Raw genomic sequence first — 24,949 nt, forward strand, 5'->3', positions numbered from 1 at the left:
AACACCATCAGTCATGTACTAGTATAGTAATTATATAAAATATCGATGTATAGTAAACTGCAAACACAACACCACCCAACTACCCACCATACCAAATCAACAGAGAAACATAAAGAGAAATGCCAGGAACAGTTGTGGTTTGCTTGGGGTGGGGATCAACGGGGGGAGGGGACTGAAGGGGGAGGGGAGGAGGCACGGTGTGCCGGTGGAGGGAGGCTGAGGATTGAGTGAGGGACAGATTGAGGTGGATATATCATTGATCAAAATGTGTTTCAGTATAACTAACCGCGGCTGTGGCGAAGTGCTGTCTACATAGACTGACAACATGGTTCAAACTTGTCTGGCACTGAGACATGCGATTTTTTTTTTTTTTTTTTTTTTTTTTTAAATACCCTTGGCAAGCTCCTACATATCCAGTATAAGCTGTGGGGTTAAATACTCTGACAAGTGTCTGAATCTTTCACACCTGGTTTTGGGATATCACATTATAAATGGGAGGGCTGAGTTCAACTCTGCTGAGAAGCCATCAAAACTACCACTTTTGACCACAGGGAATAAGCGTACACAGCATTTCTGTCGACTGATTCAAGGGCCGCTACTCTCACATTATTTGTTTTTGTCACGCCTCCCAGTGATTCAGCGGTTGACATCAACAAAACCCGGACACATCCGTAATCCGTTGGTTTGAAGACTTCCTTGGTGAGTTTTGGCAGTAATTCATAGTTATTTTCAAATGTAATGATTTGGGTGTTCCTTTATAATGTACTTGGCTTGCGTGCTATGATTCCTGGAGGTTCGATTGTCAGATAAACTATCAGTAAATTGTAACGACTCTGGCAGTTCAGTTTAGTTCAGTTCAGTTACTCAAACAGGCGTCACTGCTTTCGGACAAATGTATACAGAAATCATACGCTACACCACATACGCAAAGCAGATACCAGACCAGCAGCATAATCCAACGCGCTTAGTCAGGCGTTGTTAACGACAGTAAATTGAGTAAGAAAGAAACCGGTGGGTTACATATTTCTTTTCGTTTCTCTCTTTCATTATAAAAGAACGGAAAAAGCCCATTCTCTTTCTTCTTAACAGAGCTAGTGCCAGTCATTTCTCAGTCTTAACAATTCATGTGTTTTAACAACAGAAAAAGGGGATTCAACAACTCTTGCCTCTATGAATTAAAAAAAAAAAAAAAAAGGAATGACTGCATTATGCTGTGTCAGACTTTGAGAGGAAGATGTAGAAATAACCAGGAAGTAATGAAAATAGACAAACCACAGATATCATGATGTGCATCCCATTTGCTTCCATTTATGACTGTGCATGTAAAGGTCAGAGTAACCACTGACTACGGTGTGTACACACAGATTGTGTGTGTGCGTATGTGTGTGTGATTGAGTGAGGAGTGGGGTTGAGGGGGGGGGGGAGGGATTGAGAGAGAAGCCAAAATATATATAGGTTAGGTCTATTGCCATTGTTATTGAAATGATATTATGAATGAAAATTACTGTAGTAATTTGTTTTGTTGTTGTTGTTGTTAATGATGATGGTCATGATGTTTTGTTTTGTTTTGTTTTTACCCTAACAGACTTGGAAAACTTTGGGTGTGGAGCATCATCATGACAATCGTGTACAGCTGTATTGCCAGAGGGACTAACGTGCTCTGCAGCAACCAGACGGGGGCTGGCTCGTACAGCAGCACCATTCAGTCCATGCTAGGCAACATTCCGTCCACCTCTGATGGGAAACGAACCTACAGTGCAAATAAGTCAGTCTTAAACAGCTGTTACTTCTTCTTTAATTCATGGATTCTTTACACAGATTTCTGCTTTACATATTTTTTTGCTGTCATCGTTTCGGTCAAACAGGGTTGTTGTTTGCTGTTTGGTTTTTGGTTTTTTGTTCCTCTGTATGATTTATGTTGTTTTTGGGGTTTTGTTGTTGTTGTTGTTTTTCACACACACACACACACACACACACACACACACACACACACACACACACACACACACACACACACACTTTCATTATTAGAATTGTGTTGTTGTTGTTGTTATTTTTTTTACTGTAACCATGTAGAGGGCTATGCAGAAACTGATTGCTAAGTAATGAAAATGCTTGTCAAGTGTTTTTTGTTTTGTTTTTGATATTATATCTTACTGGTAGTGATACTTTTGTATGTATCTGAATAAGCACAAACTGTAGCTTCTTCGATGTTAACTGTTGCTTGCATTTTGTATTGTGAACATAAATTTTATATTCTGTACTCAGAATTATCTGCATGGAGTGTTCATCCTTGTTCTCTATGAAAATCTTTCTTTTATCAGAACTGTTTTGCAAAGCCATTAGTATTTTTTTTATTATTATTGTTAATATTGTTGTTCTAGTTGTTATTATTTGTAGTGGTAGTATTAGAATCATGATTATTGTTATAACTATGTTAGTATTAGTATTAGAACTATTAATATTTGGTAATGTTGTTGTTTTGTTTTTGTTATAGGTCTTCTTTTTTTCTTCTCGTTATTTTTTGTCTTTTTTTCCTTCTGCTTCTTCTTCTTACTACTACCAGTACTCTGATTACTTCTGCTTTCTTACATATTTTCAGACATATAGAAAAGACTCTAGATAGCAACACAACTGTTTTCCTCAGCACCTGAACAGATTAGAAAAAAGAAAAAAGTTTCAATTTTGTGAAATCCAGTTGTCATCAATAAGAAGGTAAAGAATGATAGTTTGATACTGTGAGCAATGAGCAACGTTGCGACACTGAAGGAACATAGGGAAATATCCATCAGACTTCGTGTTGTATTAAGTAAAAAAGAAGAAGAATCCCCCTTGTAACAGAAATATGATAAATACGGAGTTGTCTTAAATATATATATATATATATATATATGGAAAGAGCATTAACTGTCTTTCTTAAAACTTTCTTTTAGAATTGCATGTCTGATTCTCTTCATCACATTCACACTTACAGTCATAAAAATCCCTGATTGCAAATCTTGATTACTTACGACAGGATAAATGTTGCTTGCCTTTAACCCTCATCAAACTTCCATTTGCACCAGCAAGCATTAACCAACATTCTCTCATGGAACAAAGGGGATTAGGGGTTGGTAGAATTTAATGCACAGGTAATGAAATCTAGTTACCCCCCTTCCCATGAAGGTACTTCCCACTGTATGCAGAATGGACAGCTCTAAAAAAAAGAATATCAGTTGTTGAGATCTTTTTATAACAAATTTCATGTAACTCACGAAACATAAACTAAGGTTCCCTGAGTGATGATCTTGTGATGGTTTTTAGGTTTGCTTTCATGGTGTGTTGTTTCCTCCTTTTAACTTACAACAGCAAACACCACTTTGATATGGATGAAAGAGAAGGGGATGATGATCAATGAATATCTCAGAACAAAGCATTGTTAGACAGGGGTGGGAGAAGATGAAGGTTCCAGCAACACATGCTCAAATTTACACACCAGTTTCACAGAAGTTAAATCAATCAAAACTTCCTGTTTAATGCTCTTGGTGGAATGTGTAGCAAAAATAGCTTTAGCTTGATTATTGACGTCAGGCATGAGATGTCCAGGTTGATAAAAAAAAAAGGACAAAAAAATAAAATAAAATAAAAAAAAGACTGGACACCAACAAACAACAACAACAACAAAATAAACAATGTAGGGGATTTATCCACTTCATTGCAGTGACTGGACATTGAGCAAAACTGTAAGGGTCTGTGTCCACTATCAAATATGAATGTATGTCCTACCATCTTTGACATAGTTAATTTGTTTACATATGTCTGTGTATTTCTTTATTCATTTTAGGCATGGAAATGTTTCTTTTACGTCTGTAATGATGTATGTTTGCATGGTTTGTTTTTTGCATGGCATTTTCCTCCTGGTTTGGCGAAGCAGCAATGACTACCATTGTCTGATAGAGAATGGCATCGTTTTTGTCTGTGTTACTGAGTCAGGAATCAGTAAACAGCAGCCATACTCCTTTCTAGCAGAGGTAAAAATGTGGAATTTTTTAAAATTTTTTTTTATTGTAAGATGAATCAGTTGATGCCATGTGTATTGTACAATCAGTCAATTGATAATGTGTTTATTGTATTGTCAGTCAATAGAGGCGGTGTGTATTTTATGATAAATCACTATCAGTTGAGGCTGTGTTTGATGTTTAATGAATGAGTTGAGGCTGTGTGTGTTGTATGATGACTTAGTTTAGGCTCTGTGTGATGTATGGTTAATCCATTGAGACTCTGTGTGATGTATGATGAATCAGATTAGGCGATGTGTATTATGTTATGATGAAGCCACTTAGGCCGTGTATATTGTATGATGGATCAGTTTAGGCTGTGTGCATTGTATAATTAATCAATTGATGCTGCATATATTTCATGATGAATCAGTTGAGGATGTGTGTATTGTATAATGAATCAGTTGAGGATGTGTGTGATGTTTGATGAATCAGTTGAGGCTTTGTGTATTGTGTGATGAAACAGTAGAGGCTTGAGAGAATCTGAGCATATTGGATTGAATACCACAGAATGTTCTCCCCCTCTTCTAGACTTTGAGTGGTGGTCTGGATGCTAGTCATTCAGAAGATATGATAAATTGAGATTCCATGTGTAGCATTCACTATTCGCACATAAAGGAACAGAACACACAAACAACGAAAGAGTTGTCTATGGCAAAATTTTGTTGCAAAATCCACTGTGTGTGTGTGTGTGTGTGTGTGTGTGTGTGTGTGTGTGTGTGTGTGTGTGTGTGTGACTGAAGCCTGACAAAATGACACTTCAGATTTCAGACTTAATTATCATGTCCTCATAAGATCACAAACACAAAGTACAAGCACTGAGATATTACTGTGTGTGCCCTCCCCCCCTTTTTCTCTCCTTATGCGGCAAACATACATCACACTTACTAGCACACAGGCACGCTCACACATGTACTTGTGATCACACACACACACACACACCCACGCACGCACGCACACACACACACACAGGCACACACACAGAGGCACACACACAGAGGCATGCTCACACATGTACTTGTGATTCCACACACACACACACACACACACACACACACATATATATATATTCTTGTGCACAATACTATCACTAAGTTACCAGACGAATAAAACACTGACCACTCTGAATACTGTGAAGTTCTAAAAGTAACACAGGAAACCAATGCTAAGCACCTAAAGGCAGCTCTCAGTCGGCTTCTACCCAGGTACGCAGCTTAGAGTTTGGTCTCTGACCGAGGACAGGTGCATATCAGTCAATTAGTAAAGAAGGTGTGTATTGTATGATGAATTTAGCTGAGGCTGTGTGTATCACCTGACAGATCAAGCGCCGGCTGCAGAGTGGACCGCTGGCGATGCGAGCGATGACAGCTGGCACTGGGGAACTGGACAAAGACTTCAACTTTGTGCTGGCACAACAAATGGTCAGTGTGTGTAGATAGCATGATGGTCTCTCGGCGCACTTCTCATGCACGCCTTGAGCTTCTGATGGCTGTTTGATCACTGGTCAAGATCTTTAAGCCTGTATGTTTTCTCTCTTTTGTTTTTTATTAGTTTTTTTGATAGTTTTTTGACTCACTTGTGTAAACAAAGTGAGTCTATGTTTTAACCCAGTGTTCGGTTGTCTGTGTGTGTGTGTGTGTGTGTGTTTGTCCGTGGTAAACTTTAACATTGACATTTTCTCTGCAAATACTTTGTCAGTTGACACCAAATTAGGCATAAAAATAGGAAAAATTCAGTTCTTTCCAGTCATCTTGTTTAAAACAATATTGCACCTCTGGGATGGACACAAACAAGAGAGGCAAGGCCTTCAAGACTCACTTGTGATACACATAAAAAAAAAAAAAAAATCTAATTGTTAAAATGTGTTCTGTATTTGTTATAAAGCTTCGCGTTTAAAAAAAAAAGAAAAAAAAAGAAGTCCTGACCAGATTCGAACCCTGCGTGTTCGGGTGAGAAGAAAGCGCCTTATCCATTACACTATCGTGGCTCCTTAATTGACGTTCTAAAGTTCTAAAATTTAGAACGTCAGTTAAGGAGCCATGATAGTGTAGTGGATAAGGCGCTTTCTTCTCACCCGAACACGCAGGGTTCGAATCTGGTTAGGACTTCTTTTTTTTTTCATTACACTATCGTGGCTCCTTAACTGACGTTCTAAATTTTAGAACTTTAGAACGTCAGTTAAGCCACGATAGTGTAATGGATAAGGCAGTTTCTTCTCACCCGAACACGCGGGGTTCGAATCTGGTTAGGGTTTTTTTTTTGGTTTTTTTCTTAAACGCGAAGCTTTTATGATAACAAATACAGAACACATTTTAACGATTAGATTTTTTTTTTATGTGTATCACAAGTGAGTCTTGAAGGCCTTGCCTCTCTTGTTTTCTTTACTTTCTTATATTGTATTTTTTGCTTTCTTGTTTCTCTCATTTTTTTTTCTGTCCAAAGTCACTTTGTCTCCTTTTCATCTCTGCACTTTAACATCTTGAATTATAGTTTGTAGTAGTTTATTTCAGCCGTTTGTTTTTTTGGGTGTTTTTTTGTTTTTGTTGTTGTTTTTTGTTCGTTTGTTTGATTTCTTGATTTGTACTTCTTTTTGGTCTTCTTTCTTTTCAGGAAATTACAGGAACAGTGCCCTCCCACTCAGCTCACTGCATTGAGAGCATGCAGTGGCGTGGACAAGATGTCACTGGCAATGACATAAAAACCACCTTAGAAAGTCTTTGTCCCACTTTGACAGGAAAAAAAAAAGATGCTGACACAGTATTTGGTGCAATTCGGTGTCTTACTCTGACCACACACACACACACACACACACACACACACACACATATTGAATGCTGATAATGACAAATCATACAGTGCATCTAAATGATGTCCCCACCCCAGCCCCCACCTGCAACTCCCTCCTTTGATAGAAAAAAATGTCTGGTGTGGACAACACATTAACCAGTGTTGCCACATTATCTCTGCCTCTGATGGAAAAGAAATTATCCAAAGCTTTCAACAACCCAGTATCCAAGATTGCCAAATTATGTCTCTGCTTTGACAGAAAACAATGTCTCCAATGCTGACTCTGACACAATAATCAGCCTAGCCAAATTACATCTCTGATTTATTCTTAAAAAGAAAGAAAGAAAGAAAATAGTGCTGATAACATTTTTTTTTGCACCAATTTGCTGTGGACATTTATTGATTTGCATGGCTACAAACCTGTTTGTATTCAGATTACTCATATCAGCAATATTTCTTTAGTTAGTTATAATTATGTCTTGCTAGCTGTCTCATGAGCTATTTTCGTGTTTTAATGTTTAAGCACAGTACAAGCTGTGAGCTGGTTGCTGCTCTGTGCGTCATGTCATGATACATATTTCGTACTTCATGAAAGTTTTGTTGAAACCAAATTACGTCTCCTTCTGGCAGAAAAATTTCTCCAAGGCGGGCAACGACAATGTGTCCAGGCTACAATCACAAGTGGATGAGGTGAAAGGGGTCATGACACAGAACATCGAGATGGTCCTGGAGCGTGGGGAACGTCTGGAAGATCTCATGGACAAGACAGATGACCTCAGTGCTTCCGTGAGTAGTGCTTGCATCTGTTGCAGTCTCCAGATTTGTATTTTTATTTGTTTAGTTAGTTAGTTCTTTTTAACTCTCTCCATACGAACTGCGAAAGAGACGACGTTAACAGCGTTTCATCCCAATTACCATCATCAAAATATTGCAAGCGGAACGCTCTTATACTGAAGAGGTGAATGTTGACAAAGAATACCACAGTTCTGACGACGGAAGCTAAAGGTTGGGTCATTCAGACACCCGCTGGACATCCGAGGGGTCTGTGTAGAGGAGAAGAGAGGACTGGCCGTACTGAGTGAGTTAAGATCTCATAGACAAGACGGATGACCTGAGTGTAACTATGAGCAGTTCTTTCATCAGTTGTATTCTCTAGTCTTTTATTTTATTTTATTATTTTAATTTTTTCTACTTTCAATACCTCTTTGGCCAGACTGACAAATAGAGAGCATCGATGAATGCTTGCACTAGTTGTGATTTCCAGCCTTTTATGTTTATTCATTATTATTTAATTTATCTATTTATTTATTATTAATACCTCATGGACAATACTGATGAGCTGAGCTCTTCAGTGAGTGCTTGCACCACTTGTAATCTCTATCTTTTTATCTGTTTTTTCCTTATTTGTTTTTTTGGGGTTTTTTTGTTTTTGTTTTTGTTTTTTTGTTTAATTTCTTGTGGACAAGACTGAAGAGCTTAGTACATCTGTGAGTACTTGCTGTTGTATTAAAATGTTTTCCTTTACAATAATCTGTACTAGTTTTGTTGTGTTGAGCTGAGTGTATCAATGGGTACTTGCACATGTGTGTTTTTGTTTTTTCACTGTATGATTTCTGAGCAAATGAATTAAAGAAGGGATGAATGAACACCTGAATAAATCATGCAGTCACTTTCACAGTAATGCACTTTTGAAACAAGCCAGTGAACGAATGAATGAATGGACAGTTGTTTTGGTGTCATCAAAAAGATACCATCATACACTTTCTGTTTGGTTGGTTGGTCATCTTTAGTTGTTTTGTTTTCTTGAGTTTTGTTGTTGTTGTTTTTCCCCAGTTTTGTTTTCTTGAGTTTTGTTGTTGTTGTTTTTCCCCAGTTTTGTTTTCTTGAGTTTTGTTGTTGTTGTTTTTCCCCAGCTGTTTACTCGTACCGATCAAACCTTTGTCTGCACCATAAACAGGCAATGACCTTTCAAAAGACCGCCCGCAGAATCCGCAAGAAGTACTGGTGGCAGAACAAGAAGATGACGCTCATCATCTGCGGCATCAGTCTGCTTGTCATCATCGTCATCATCATCATCGTCTTGTTCTCCACCGGTGTCCTTCCTCCCAGTTCCAGTGACGACAGCGGCAGTAAGGGGGGCGTTACCACCACTTCCCCTTGAAACTTGGAAGCTGTGGAAACTGTCCAGGCTGTCTGTTCTCAGTTTGTGTGTGTGTTTGAAAAACATGTTCTTTTCCAGCCTTCTGGTTGTTGTTTTTTGTTGTTGTTGTTTTTTTTTGTTCTGTTGGGATATTTTTTTTAGAAAAGAAAAATACACACACACATTAATCAAAACTACACATGATCAAAGGTGAAGCATATCTGAGAAAGATAAAGTAGTGCACTTTAAAACATTCAGATATATAATTGTCACTGCTGTGAAAATATACAAAACATAAAAAAACACACACACAAAAAAGATGTACTCATCTGCCAGAAATGTCAACCTCTGTGTAGAGTATGCTTACAACTTTTAAAGATAAAAACATATATGTATAAATGTTTTTTCCCAAAATTTGCGTAATATGTTACCATGCACTTGATACTTAATGTCTTAATTTTCTTACATCTATCAGTTATAAAATGCTATTGACATATGAGTATAGTTTTAAGAACCACATGAAGAAGTTATTTCATTAGATGATAAATTGTATTTAACAATAAGGTGAAATAAGATAAAAACTTACAAAAGTTTTAAATGAAATGCTGACAGTACATGTGTGATAAAACTAGATACTGACAGTACCTTTGCTATATTTCTCAAATATGAATTTGTTTAGGCTCAATAGTTTAGCTTGAGGGAGTTGGTAGGGGGGCAGGAGGGGGGGGGGGAGTCACGTTGTATGTTTTATGAAAAGGTTTTCTTTTCCTTTTTTTTAACCCCATTTTTTTAATTATACAATTTTAATATAAAAAAGTTCTGTATATTTTGATCAAAACATTGAAGGGATAGATCAACATATGCAGCAACAAACTTGAAAATAACAAACAGTACATATGCAAATATTTACAAATTAATTGGAAATGATATGTAGATTAGTGCTTATTTTGGGAGAGCACTGAGTACATATTACCAATTAATGAGTTAACCTGTTATGGTTCTGTTTTTATAAGTAATGAATGTAAAGGCCAACAATGCATATGTGTCAAATTTTGTGTGCTTTGTTTTGATGGCTCAGCTGGTGAAATTTATTTTGTGGTTGTTTGTATGTCATTTTCGTGTTGTGCTTTGTCTTGAGTGAGCTTGTGTTGTGATATTGTATGGTGGGGATGCTCTTATGTTTATACATACAGGGTCTCATGCACAGTGTAACAGGTAAACAAAGAGGATTTGTTGATGGATAGAAAGTGATTTGATTAAACAAATGGGAAGCAGCTTTCAGTCATTCCGATGAGACGATAAACTGAGGTCCTGTGTGCAGCGTGCACTAAGCGCACGTAAAAGAACCTACAGCAACAAAAGGGTTGTTCATGGCAAAATTCTGTAAAAAAAAAAATCCACTTCGATAGGAAAAACAAATAATACTGCACGCAGGAAAAAATCCCCCCCCCCTCCCGCCCCCCCAAAAAAAACCAAAAAAATGGCGCTGTAGTGTGGCAATGTGCTGTCCCTGGGGAGAGCAGCCTAAATTTCACACAGAGAAATCTGTTGTGATAAAAAGAAATACAAATACAAAATACAAATACAAATGTTTTTTTTATTTAAGGGGTTCCATTCCATATCCTACATTGTTTGAATCTGTGCTGGGTTTTTTTTCTTTCTTTGTATGGTATGTGTGTATTTGATGTGTCTGTGTCTGTGTCTGTGTGTGCATGTGTATTTGTGTCTTAACTGACATGTGTATCTGTTATTGTCGTTGTGAATTGTCTTCAGATGTTAAAAATATCAATATTCTGATATCATTATCATCTGTGGTTTAAAATGTGCACATTTAAGTATATTACACATATTCTTGGGAGTGCACACACACATGGCAGAGAGAGAATAATTATAGGAAATAGAACAACTATAACATGACAGTTGATTTGTCTGTCTCAGTGCCTTTAGGATTTGCCTTTCAGTCGATTTTGTCACAGTCTCTCATCTTCAAGGCCTTAAAACTTTTGTTTGTGTGTATATTGACATATATAGTTTTCAGCAAACCAGGTGCATGAAAGGTACCAAATACCTCATTATTTTGAATCTGTGTATGTCCTTGGGGAAACAAACATGTTGCAACTTTTTTTGGCACAGTAAACTATGCATGGAGATACTTATATTTTCAAAGGTGGATCTTTTTTTTGGCATAGTAAACTATGCATGGAGATACTTATATTTTCAAAGGTGGATCTTTTTTTTTTTTGGCGTAGTAAATTATGCATGGATGTATGTATTTTTTTCAAAGCTGGGTCATACATTTTCTTGACCATATATCAAGTTATTCAAACCTAGATCCCTTTTCAAAACCATGACAAACAAGGGAGGAAGAGAGGAGAGCATATGAAAATTCTTTTGTAGGCACATGAAGTCAGGCCAGTGGCAAAGGCCTAGAGACATTCAAAGAACCAGTACCAGATACGCCAAATGCAGAATGGTGCTTAAAGAATGCAACAATATAAAATGTAGTCATTCCAGTGCTTGAACTTCAAAGTGTGGAAGTGCTACACTTGGAAGTGTGCGTGTCGTTTGGAAGTGCTAAACTTAAGTGTGTATGTCGTTTGGAAGTGCTAAACTTAAGTGTGTATGTCGTTTAGAAGTGTTAAATTTGGAGTCGACCGGTTATATACTGGTGCTTAAAGGAGTAAAGGTCAACTAAGTGTTGGAGATGTGCAAAGCAGTCTAGATGCATCAAACACACACACACACACACACACACACACACACACTTCAAAGCGCATGTTTAAAAAAAAATGTATGTTTGAAAGCAAGAAGATACTGAATGGTCAAGAACAAAACTTGTAAGAATGAAAATGCATGTGACTGTGTTTGTGGGATTTGAGAGAGAATTTCAGCAGCGTGCATTTCCACACACTTATGTTGGCTTTCATGTTGAACAAGAGAAATCAGAAGAACAAGAAAGAAAACAAATGGTGAAAAAACATTTTACGCTTAAGGTGTAAAAGAGTTATGTCCCATGAAAAATTATGTTTTATGTGGAATTTGTCCCACGGTGTAAAAGAGTTACGTCCCATGAAAACCTTTTACACTTGACATGGAAGATAAGTCCCACTCATATATATATATATATATATATATATATATATACACACACATTTGTCAAACCCTTTCTGTAGAGTACCATAATTTTCCAGAATTGGAGCTTTTTTAATTTTCTTCTTTTTCCAGTCTGCAGCTCCCAGGTTCATTCAGATGTGTGAGTGTGTTTTACATGTATGACCATTTTTACCCTACCATGTAGGCAGCCATATTCTGTTTTCAGGGTAAAAACTTATTTAATTACACATACTTAACCGTGACCCAACTAGTGCAGACTCCAGCAGGGGTCTGACATTCCTGTCCTGTGCAAACTACTATCCGCCTATGCGGAGAAAAAGAGAGCAACTACGGCCGATAACCTCCCGAAAGTGGGTAACCTCCCCTTTGTCCCGCTAGCTAAAACTAAATAATCTAGATTTTAAAACTAAATAAAACTGCTTAGAATAGATGTAGTAACAGTGGCTGGATGAAGAGGGAATATTTTTTAATCAGGTATGCTTTGATGTCTTTTTGTTCAATATTCTGTAAATTGTATATAAAGTGCCTTGGGCTGTCATATTTCTTGGTTTGTTTTTTGCTGTGATAGTTCGTTTTACAATGTTTGGATTGGTATATACATATATTGGGTTACCAGCAGTCAGAAATCAAATATTGTTTTTGCTTTTTTTAATGAATTTTTTTGCATGTATGCTTAACAGAAATTAGTTTACCATTGTTAACTATTTTTTGTCATGTGTGTATCAGTGTTTTTATATAAATGAATGCTCTTGACAGTGCCATTTGAAATCTACGCAAGCATAGAGTAACAGTTTTTTGTTGTTGTTTTTTAGGTACATTTCATAATCAAGTTTTTGTTTTTGTCAGGTGCTACAGTGGTTAATGTGACATTCCTGATTGTAAGACAACCAATCAGTCACACAGAAGACACACACACACACACACACACACACACACACACACCATCCCCTCTCTTCACTACTATTTGCCCATTTTGCTCTCCAGCATCAGCCTTTTGCCAAACATATTTTGGGTGAGATGGGAAAAGTTTTTTTTAAAGAAACTTTGGCATAATTTGGCTGTGCTCCTCCTTTTACTGAAAACATTACTGATGTAGTATTCAAAATAAGAAGAAAAAAAAGGAGGGGGTGGGGGTGGGTGGGGGTAGGATTGAGGTGGTGAGTGGAAGAGAGGGGTTCTTTAACCCTTTGAGCCCTGACCACCGCTTTACCGGTGGTGGGGAGGGGTGGCATACTGCCTGGCCACCGGTCGAGCGGTGCGTAAACACTTGTGTCGTGTTTTGCTATTGGTTGACTTATATTGAAGAGCCAATCAGAAAAACCATAATATTCTGACGTCAGCGAACGTAGTACCAACATTGCCGCACCTTTTCACTGTGTTTTGTGCATGTGCTTTGGATAAAAAAGATCGATTTCTACCATGAAGCGTGCAGAATCTCAACCTGACACACCTCCTTTGATCAACTGATTCTGCATGCTCAGATTCATTTTCAACATCACTATCTGTTGCAAAATCATCCGATTCGAATTCCACCTCATTATCAGAGTAATCATTGTCATACTCTACTTCTGATAAATCATCAAGTATATCAATTACTTGCTGCGTTGTGTACAGTTGTCTTCTTGCACGTTTTGTCCCTGATTTCTGCCCTGACGGGCCAGGTTGAGACTGTGCACGCTTCAAGTGTTTACGCACTGCTCAGCTGGTGGCTGGGCATTATGTCATTTTTCTCTGCCACCGGTAAAGCATTGGTCAGGGCTCAAAGGGTTAAGATGAACTTAAATCTTGATTCTCTCAAGGAGAATAGAAAAAAAAAAAAAACAGGGAACAAACAGACAGAACCCACCACAGGCTAGACATGCCCCTGCAGATGTTGTGGAGGAATCTGCTTGAGTTGGCCTCACCTGCCATCAGCATGCTTGCAAGCTCGTAACAAGAACTAAACTGATACAGCCTTCACATTTATCTTTGATTCATAAGTCATTGCCAACAACTACTGAAATCTTGGGTATTCTGTTGAGACTGTCTACCTCATGATAAGTTCAAGCAAATGCATATGGAATTTATCACTGGGGCAAATTGCAATTGTCCTTGAAATGAAAGAACAGTGAGGCCAGGAGAGTAGAGGATTGAACAACAATAGTTTCAGTTTCAGTAGCTCAAGGAGGCGTCACTGCGTTCGGACAAATCCATATACGCTACACCACATCTGCCAAGCAGATGCCTGACCAGCAGCGTAACCCAACTCACTTAGTCAGGCCTTGAGGAGAAAAAAGGAAAAAGAAAAAAAAGGTGAATAAATGATAGATAAGCTTACATAAATAAATAATAATTATAATATAAAAACGTCATGTCAACAAGAAACAAACAGAGAGAGAGAGAGGAATCAGTATGTGCCAAACAGTCTCAGTAAAGTCTCTCTCAATGTAAGATGCCTCTAAAATGATTGAACAACAATAAAGAGAAGTAACTCTCCATTTAGTTTCCTAGCTGCATTGTTCTTTCATTTTGGGTAAAAAAAAAAAAAAAAAAAAAAAAAAAATCCACTGAAGAAACCATTTGTTTGTTCTGCATTTTGTTATCTATTCTGTGTAATATGTTGAGGACAAAGAGGTTATGCCAGTCTCGAATAAAGGCTAATTTGTGTTTGCTCATTTTTCTGTCATTGCTGCTGTGTATACATGTCAAATAATCTGTATAAGGACAGGACCAGATTTTCCATTTTAGGGGACTGTGTGTTTGTTCCTATGTACCTTTTATTTCCCAGTGTGCTAGCTGAATCAGTAACATAAGCAGCATTGACTTGGAAGTTGTGTACTTTGCAAATGGGCAGAGTTACTTCCCTTCATTGTTGTTGCAAATGTCCTGGGTTAACTCACTCCATGCCGAGAGTTTTTGCCCTTGCCAATCCCTGAAAACCCAGGGTTTGTATAGGATGGGGAAAAAATTGTAAAAAAAACAAATAAACACCCAGACAATTGATATTTAGTATATGTATGCAAGGAATGTTGTTCCATATGTGTGCAAGAAATCAAAGTATTTACTCACCATCTTGATGTTGATCGCGGTATCAATATTTTGTGTATTTTTTAGCATTTTTGCACCCATCAGAAAGGTACACCAACATGTTCCACATCACATTCTAACACTATTTGAGGAACTGAAGACCTAGTGCATGCAATGAAGTATGAACAGGTGGTGAAGAAAGTTGAAATTCACACATACAAAAAAAAAATTGTCTCTACATAATGAAAATCAAAGAACAAAGAAAAAAAAACTCAACCAGCTGGGTGTTGACTGGCCAGTCAGCTGACAAATCTGGTATGCCAGTGAAGGGATGTGCAAGAGGGAAAAAGGAAAAATTGTCAGTCCAATCACTGGTGAAAACACTTGCAAAATCGTCCATTTTCTCAGTGGTTTCGTCGTCTGTGTCTGTCTCATCTGCTGGCACATGTTCCTCACTTTCCTCTCCATTGTAAACACTCTCTTCAGCGGCCGAATCTATTTCTAGTTCATCGGGATCTGGTTCAAATTCACTGTCCGAAGAATCAACATTATCTCCTTCGACATCAGAGCCTTCAGTTTGGATCATTTCCAAAGCTGAGTAACATTTCACCTCTCCGACCGTGACGAACACTTGGCCGTGACGCCATCTTGTCAAACAACTTACAAAGCTGACAGGGGGCACGCTTTGTTATCAACTGTGGTTGAGCTTATCGCGACACACACGCAGTGTGTGTGAATGAAAAGCTGACCAGAGGTGACGTAAGATATCACATCTGCTTTTGATTTTCGCATCCGACGCGTCACTCCGACAGCACGACTTTTTAAAATCCAAGTCCGCATATGCGGACATTGGCATCCAACACTTTCTTCGACGATGTCCGCATATGCGGACAATGGCAGCGAGTGAGTTAAAAACAGAATGTCATTATGAAAATTCATGCTATGACCGTGACAGGTTTATGCATCAATTAGGGGCACCGCACTGTTTTGCATGTCTGAAAGTAACCTCAAATGCACCTCTTGGGACACTGAAGAGATTACAGCGCATTGCACATGACCTGATGATGTGTCCAGGATGATACTTCTGTAAGATGGTTCTGATCATGTGAAACTGACAGCGTACCTGCAAGTGACAAAATGATCAACATCATTGTACATGAGGCCAAGATTTAAGCCATTTTGTCTTGTGTTTTGGGGATCACAAAAATTTGTAATGGCGCCAGATAAAGCCAGCATGTCTTGTATTTTGGGACCATATACAGTTGTGTATGGGGCCAGATGAAGCCAGCATGTCTTGTATTTTAGGGACCATATACAGTTGTGTATGGGGCCAGATGAAGCCAGCATGTCTTGCATTTTGGGACCATATACAGTTGTGTATGGGGCCAGATAAAGCCAGCATGTCTTGTATTTTGGGACCACATACAGTTGTGTATGGGGCCAGATGAAGCCAGCATGTCTTGTATTTTGGGACCACATACAGTTGTGTATGGGGCCAGATGAAGCCAGCATGTCTTGTATTTTGGGACCACATACAGTTGTGTATGGGGCCAGATGAAGCCAGCATGTCTTGTATTTTGGGACCACATACAGTTGTGTATGGGGCCAGATGAAGCCAGCATGTCTTGTATTTTGGGACCACATACAGTTGTGTATGGGGCCAGATGAAGCCAGCATGTCTTGTATTTTTGGGACCACATACAGTTGTGTATGGGGCCAGATGAAGCCAGCATGTCTTGTATTTTGGGACCACATACAGTTGTGTATGGGGCCAGATAAAGCCAGCATGTCTTGTATTTTGGGACCACATACAGTTGTGTATGGGGCCAGATAAAGCCAGCATGTCTTGTATTTTAGGGACCACATACAGTTGTGTATGGGGCCAGATAAAGCCAGCATGTCTTGTATTTTGGGGACCACATATTATCTTGTATATGGGGCCAGATGAAGTTTTGTCTTTCCATGAGACCAGATAAAACTGCCTTGTCTTACAAACAGAGCACCAGATAAACTTTTGTCTTGTGTCTTATATATGGGACTATATAAAGTTGTCATGTCTTTTATCGTAACTCTTTTGCCACGAAGTTTCTTTGTAAAAAAAACACTCCCCAGCACCAAATATTTTAGACACCGTGGATTTTTTCACTTCAAACTTGGTAAAGGGGGGGAGGTTAGTCAGTTTCCTATTGCAAAGGAAAGTTTGATGCACCTGCCAAGCTTTGTTACAAGGTGAAAAATAGTCTGTTTAGCATGTCCATTCTATGTGTTGACTTAAGTCACCTATGGCTGTGAACTGCCTAGTTGACTAAAGTTGCCTGAATATGGCTTCACTTCCTGTAAACAAAAAGCAAACAACTGCCACTGTGGCGAGGATGTCTACTTTTTTGTTCCAATTGTGATACTGTAGTACTAATGTGTGGTCACTCAGTACACACAAATCGGGAGAATTTACCCTGGCTGACTGCCAAGTATCGGTTGAGGAGGAAATGGAGGAAATGATGCTGTATTCAACAGGACACTCAAGTCACGCTGTCGGGAGAATTTACCCTGGCCATCTGCCATGGTTCAGTGTGTATCAGTGCAGTTAGTCATGTAGAGGGGAAGCTGAGCTACACTGGTGCATCCTGATACAGTGTTTTCTGGGCGCTGGAGACAGACAGGCGTAAATTATTAAAGGTGGCAAAAGAGTTTAGGACCCGGTAAAGACCCTGTTTTTTTTCTTTTATTCTGTGCAATAGTAGATTTTTTTTAATGTTTATTTCATTTCTTTTATGAATTGTTGAGATTCAGCATAATAATATAAACATAATCAAGCTTCTGCATAACATTATTAATGAATGTGTCTGTGGCAATGGATTTTGTGACTGAAAAACACACACACACACACATAAATGCATGTGCTGAGATTTGCTACAACATTCAGATAGTTCCCAAGTTTTGCTTAGAATTGATGTTTTGATTGGGCGAGATGGGAGGCTTGTTTTGTGCAAGAGAATCAGCCATGCACAGAGAAGCTGTATTGGAACTGAATCAGTTAATGTTTCATTTTCTGAGATGTTAAAAAGACTAAGCTGTTTTGACTTTTAAATTGAAGTTCTGATAGGGAAGGATGGAATATTTTGTTTGTGCTGTAAAAAATTATGATGAACACTAAAGAAATTGCATTGGGGGTGGGTGGGGGTGGGGGGTGGGTGTTGGGATTACTTTTTTTTTTTTTTTTGTCATTGCAAGTGACCTCATCATTTATTCATTGCCGTTGCTGATATATCGATCACAGCAGTAGTTCCAAGTCATGTTATCCTTCGCAGATAGACATACTGAAGTCTCTGATGTTTTACTCATTATGTATTTTTAATTATGTGAACAATTAAAGTGTGCATGTGTGAACATGTGCTTAACTGTATACCTGGTGGACTTTTGGGTGCATGGCCAGCTCTGTTGTCGGTCATCTGCAGTTTCTCACTGGGCTTTGAGAGTATCAATTGGAAGTAGTTTCATTCAGTATGGTTTGGGGTTTGTTATTTGTTGTTGTTTTATTCATTACACATATATAAAATTAAGAAAATTTAAATAAAAAAAAATCGGCAGTGTGGCTTTTTTGCAGAGAATGTATTTTCTTTAGATTTCATCAGAGCACTCCAGGTCTTATTGGGTTCATTAATTACTGACCTCCAGGATTGGATGTATCAAGTATACAGGATAATGTGGAACATTCCCTTCAAAAGATTTTGTTTTTCTGAATTTTTGGGATGCAAAATGGAAAAACAAACTGTGGTGTTTAAGAAGTATTGGAAAGTTAAATGTGTGTCTTTGATTTGTTTTATATGAGATTGACAGTAGCCGCATGTCTTGTCAGTTAGTGAATGAATATTAGCGTGTGGGGAGAGAGGAGGAAGCCTGAGGGTATGTGCTCTCTCTCTCTCTCTCTCTCTCACACACACACACACACAAACACAAAGAGTTTTGAGCCTGAGAGTATTTATTGAGGCAAAGAATGATCTGATTCTTCAATGAGGATGGATATGACAGGAAAACGTAACTCTAAGCAACAGAAAAATCATGAGCACAAATGCACTGCCAAGATAACGTAAACACGGTAAACAAAAATATGGATACTCCAACAAAAAACTGCAACAGATAACATGCCTCACAAAGTGTACCCTGGTCTGAAATTCTCTCCCCTGAAACACAAAACTACATCCCCTAAAGAACTTATAAACAGTTCTTTGAAAAGTGAAGAAGCATTTTACAAAATTAGTGCATAATAAACAATTTACATACTCAAAGAGTAAGAAAAATAATGGGGCAAAAAAAAAAAAAAAAAAGGGCATCAACATACATGAATCCTTCAACTTCACTGATAAGGTGCATGTGTGTGTGTTCCTTCCTAACCCTTAGTGAAGAGCCTTTTTCATTTTCTTTCAAATATATTCCAATCACAATCTAATTATACCTCAAGAAAATTAAAAAGAAAGTGCTGGTCAGTGATTTTTCAGCACGTATCGTGTACATCTGAGACATGCAAGCACAAATTTCCCATACTGCATGGATAAAAAACAAAACAAAAAAAAACTGCCCTCGGTTTTTTAAAACGCCCATGTGAGGGAAACTCCAAAGAGAAAAAATTTCTTTGCATGTTTCCCAGTGATCTCAAAGCACAGGTTCCTGACTATAGACTTGTTCTCAAAACCTCTTTTCCCTCTTCAGATGTAGAGTGGGTTCTTTTCTTCTTTTCAATGGAAAAATGAAAGTGGAAAAAAAGCAAAAGAAAGAAAAAAAAAAGACAGACAGAGAAATGGGGAGGGGGGGGGGGATTTCACTTCAATCCTTCTGCCATATAACTCTTAACTGCTCAATTTATAATGTTCAAGTCACACAGCCACTCAATTATAAATGAACATCAAGTAACAGTCAGTTCAAGTCACCTTCTTCAGCAACTTTCTTGAAACTAGGAGTCACATACAAACTGCTCAACATACTATGTGCAGACAGAATTTGAATCAAGACCAAAAAACACTGCATATCATGCAGATTTAGATTATCCATGTTTCAACAAATCTGAAGTTGAAGTCTAGTATAACTAAGACTGTAATTTTATTTTGAATGAATATTAGTCTCTGTGCATCTATGAAAGAGAGAATGCACAAATTCACATGACTTGTATAATTCTGCCAGTACTGTTCATTTGTACACACATGGGGAGAGGGAAATATGTAGTTCCATTTTGAACACCCAACTCCCCTTAAAAAAAAAGGACTAATTTTATCTTTGTTCACTAATTTATTTTATTTCTGCTACAGCAAGTAACCCATAATTTGTTTTTAAGGGGAACGGCAGAAGTGGGGGGATTTACCCACAGTATAAAATACAAAAGCAAGAAAATAGGCCCTCCCCCCTCCCAAAGGAAAAAAACAACATTTCTTCATCCATCCCACCCAAGAGCTCTCAGACTCCTTTGTGAATGAACAAACAATACTGAAACAGTCAACGAGAACTGGACAAACACCCACTGAATTCTCTCACATGATCTGCTATTTCAAACACTTTCTTGTTTCTTTTTTTTCTTCTTCAAATCTTGAATCTCAAGCTCTCCATAAACTTCAAACCCTAAATAACAAAACAGAACTTCATGTTTCAAAACTTCTTGATGAAATACTACAACTCAATTGAAAATAGAAAAAAAAATCTGGTTGACAAAAATGACTTCAACTGACATAATTTATAATGATAAATAATAATAGTGGTAAAAAGATCTCACAAACGCTGCAATGGTCATTAATCGATCATGACCAATACTTTCACAGCAAGTTTTGCTTGAAAATGCTATAAAACACACATTGCTGATTAAATTATTGACAAAGCATATATTTTCTTCTCTACTGTGAGAGAAATGAACGGGGAATTCAAATGAAAAAAAAACAAAAAAACCCCTGCATAACATGAGCATGAGATCAGCTATTTTCTTTACGCAGGAGAGAGAGAGAGAGAGCGAGAAATTCATTCTTTCCAGAATGTCAATCTGTGACCTAATAACAGCAACCTGTTTTTACTCATAACCTGAAAGTTTTCCTTTGCATTCGCAAGGGGAAAAAAGAAAAGAAAAAAAGATTCACTGTTACAATCAGATCAGAAGACCAAACACCAGAGACGAAGATTGATATAAATTCAAGATCATATTTCACAATAAAGAATCCATAAAATTTCTTTAAGTTATATTTTCTTGTAAACATATACAATACCCTTTCTGACACCTTTTGAAGTATTAGTTCATTCACCACTGGAAAAAAAAAAGAGAGAAAGAAATGTACATATGGCAACTTCACTTCAACTTGTAGCAATAATATATCTAAATCTCTTATACATATACATAACAAGTGTACAACAAAAAATATATTATTCTGTAAAAGAGAAATTGAAATGGAAAGAGAAATAATCAACCAGAATACATTCTGCAGCTAAAATCAGAATGTTAATAAAATGTCATTTGATCTGTCATAACAGCATTCCAAACATGAAACAAAGAAGAAAAAAAAAACACACAAAAAACAACACAAAAATAACAAAAAACAAACAAAACACAAAAAAACTGACACAACAGCAAACAAATGGGACTCAAATCTGAGTTAAATGAAAATACAACACTCACAAACACAAAATAAATAATCATATTTAATATACACCATTTCTTCAACTAAAAAAAAAACAAAAAAAAACCATGTTCAATGGAACTCTAGGATGGCAGGGAAAGGAGATAATAAGACAATGAATTCGAAAAAAAAACCCACTCTTACACTGTTACCTCAACCAGTCGCAGTTTGTGCCATGACAATTTGCACCCCAAACACCATCCACTGCTAATCCTTGGAGTTTTTAAGCACACAACACACTCTGACCAACCCGTCGAACTGGACAGGAACAACAAAGGCAGTGGTGGAACACAACACAGACATGCACACACTGACAGACAATAGCACAAAATAAACAGATGGACATCATTTGCACCAACAAACATATTTGTCCCTTTTTTTTGTGGGGGGTGCAGGGGGGAGGGAGGAGGGGTGGTGGTGGTGAAAATACACCTTTCTATAAATTATATTTTCCCTTTTTTTCTTCATAACGTAATGGGGGAAATGATTTGCTAATTTGAAAACTTAAAACACCTTTTAAAGTAGCATTTTTTCCTTTTTTGTTTTTAAATAAATGTGGTTTTTCAAGTGATATACATGGAGGTAAATGATATCTTTTCACTGATATACATTCGTTTGTGAAGACTACTTTGTAAAACAACCATTACATTGACGGACACAAAACTGGTCCGTGATCGTGACCCCGAAAACAAGAACCTGTCAGAAAGAATACAGGAAAAAAGCTTGTCCAAAATATTGTAATTGTATGCCCTTTTCTTTTAGAAAGTATAAAAATATATTAAAAAAAAAAAGAAAAGAAAAAAAGGTGGGGTGGGAGAAAGCATTCATTCGTATCAAGACTGTTAATGTAAAATTTGAACAAACTTTCAATGAACAATATTTACAAACTGTTAACGATCCTAACAGAAACTACAATACTAAGGAAGAAAGAAAGAAAGTATATATATAAAAAACCTAAAATCAGGATCTGTACTATTACTAGACTGTTTACTGGAACTGATTCAACACTACTATACTGCTGGCATAACAAAACACCAACACTTTCAATTAATGTAGAGAAAAAAGAATCACTGGAAATTCTCACAAGATCTTTAAAAAGAAACTTTGCTCCAGGTTTTGAGATGTTTTTAATTGTTGTTTTTGCCCCTTCACTTACTTACTACCATGACAGTCCGTGCATGCTTGGATTTGATTTCGGCAACATTGTGATTTTATCTTTTGGCACTGCCATGAGATGTCTTTGTGAAGGGCTTTTTAAAGACCTCCTCGTGATGGACATTTTCATATAATTATATATAATGTAAAGTCTTTGTCAGTTTCATCCCAACTTGGGTAGGTTTTACCTTCACTTCAAAGGCTGACCATGTTTACTTATGTCACAGTTTTCTGTAGTCTCCGCCACATGAAATCATCTCTGCCGCTGCTGGTTGTTTTTTGTTTTTTTATAATTTATATATATATATATATATATATATATACACTTTCATTAATTTTACATAACAGGGAAATAAGGTAGTGTCCTTAAATTCAAAACAATTATTCAGCAAACTAGAAGACAAAAAAATGGAACAAAGACTATAAACACAATCAACCTATTTCTACAAAGGAACATTTCTTTTTTTTTCTTTCTTTTTCTTTTTTTTAACAATTACATAAGCAAAGGAACCAATTTCCTGACACTACAGAAAAAAAAAGCAGCAAGAAACAAAACAAACAAGAAACAATCTTCAGGAACACTATGTGGGGTCTTTTTGCCTCCCCCACACCCTCCCCACACCATGCTACCACAAAACTTAAGTTCTACACCCACTCTGCCACAAACAGACACCACAAATCCTTCACACACGCAAAACACACACACACACACACACACACAAAACAACAACAAAAATCCCATGCTACACACATGTACATACATACCATCTGTAGACAACCAACAACAGGACTGATGCTGCCCAACCATACTATACTCCCCATCTCTCTTAGACATACAGTACCAAACAAACATTGTTGGATGAAACAGGTGCTGTACATGAATGCCATGTTCTAATGCCAGTGACTGAATCATTGCCTCAGACCAAAACAGGTAGTAGGAAACCCAGAAAATAACAGGAAAAAAAAGAAAAAGATACACACCCCTGGAAAAATTCTACTTAACGACACCAAAAGCTAAGCTCCAGACCTACACCCACAACCATTTACAACCATTTACAATCTATCACACCAACAGCAGCATACTCACACACACACACACACACACACACACACAAACCCCATTTGATGCTGTGTCCCATCTGGTGATAGCAATTTTCTGATCCTTGTTTTGTCCACATTTTTGTGGAAATGAAATTACTATCAATGATGCTAAAGCCCACCAATCTAAGACTACATAATTAATCATTCACAATTCTTTGCAGTCATTTATATGCCAGTCTACCTAAGCATGTCAGCTTGCCCTCAATAGTCAATCTAATTGTAATCCAATACGCACAATATGCCAATCATATCCACTATCAATGGGTTACCCAAAATGTGAATAACTAATTCTTACTTTAAATGTGATTTCACTGGCATTCCCACTCGTGACTAGTAATACCAAATATTCTATTCTAAAATAATACCACATTCCACAAAACTTTGCTCAAATTTCTCAAAAATAACACACACAAAAAACCACCAAACAAACAAATAATGAACTTGCCCATCTCCTTGCAAAACAATATCTATGACCCTTACAATGATTTACTGCTGTATACTCTACTGTATTGTCCATTACACGGTCACAGCCATTACCAAATGGAAATAAATCAAAGATGTAGGTCAACGAAACATTTTCCCCACAATGGAACACAGAACCTGACAGAGGCTTCAATACCCTGTGATGGTGTCATCACCATATACTATTTTTGGAAACGAGTAATATCTTTATGTTTACTTTATCTTAACTTTTCAAGCGTCCATGTAAGGTTGAGTGACACACAAAATTACTATGCTACCTCAGCTGTCACCTTTACTCCTTTGAACATTTTCTTTCATTATTATTTTCTTTTCAAGGTTTAATATTGCAGAAAGGTTTTGAAGGGGATGGAGGTGGGGGTGGATGGGGGGGGGGGATGCTGTGGTACAGGGGACAGCCAGTCAGAAGAAAGCCCTGTCCTTTAAGAGTTGGTATCAACTCTTGGTGTGTGTGTGTGTGCGCGTGCACATGTGTGTGTATA

The 24,949-nt window shown here is 37.5% G+C and overlaps 1 protein-coding gene across 1 annotated transcript; it reads left to right on the forward strand.

Annotated features, from left to right (window-relative positions):
- Nucleotides 1–622: 622 nt before the first annotated feature.
- LOC143288735 (vesicle-associated membrane protein 7-like) lies at nt 623–17,001 on the forward strand. The gene is made up of 6 exons (XM_076597364.1): nt 623–699; nt 1,586–1,765; nt 3,914–4,010; nt 5,357–5,458; nt 7,455–7,610; nt 8,782–17,001. Exons 2-6 carry the CDS (start codon nt 1,617–1,619, stop codon nt 8,983–8,985), a joined length of 708 nt encoding a protein of 235 aa, XP_076453479.1. The 5' UTR covers nt 623–699; nt 1,586–1,616; the 3' UTR covers nt 8,986–17,001.
- Nucleotides 17,002–24,949: the final 7,948 nt, after the last annotated feature.

The sequence above is a fragment of the Babylonia areolata genome, chromosome 1 (genome assembly GCF_041734735.1).
Source record: "Babylonia areolata isolate BAREFJ2019XMU chromosome 1, ASM4173473v1, whole genome shotgun sequence".
NCBI classification, from domain to species: domain Eukaryota; kingdom Metazoa; phylum Mollusca; class Gastropoda; order Neogastropoda; family Buccinidae; genus Babylonia; species Babylonia areolata.

Excerpts from the sequence above, each read along its gene's own strand:
- LOC143288735 (XM_076597364.1), top strand. The coding sequence starts at position 1,617 with ATGACAATCGTGTACAGCTGTATTGCCAGAGGGACTAACGTGCTCTGC. Across the intron at positions 1,766-3,913 it reads CGAACCTACAGTGCAAATAA|CAATGACTACCATTGTCTGA; the intron begins GTCAGTCTTAAA and ends TTGGCGAAGCAG. Across the intron at positions 5,459-7,454 it reads TTGTGCTGGCACAACAAATG|AAAAATTTCTCCAAGGCGGG; the intron begins GTCAGTGTGTGT and ends TCCTTCTGGCAG.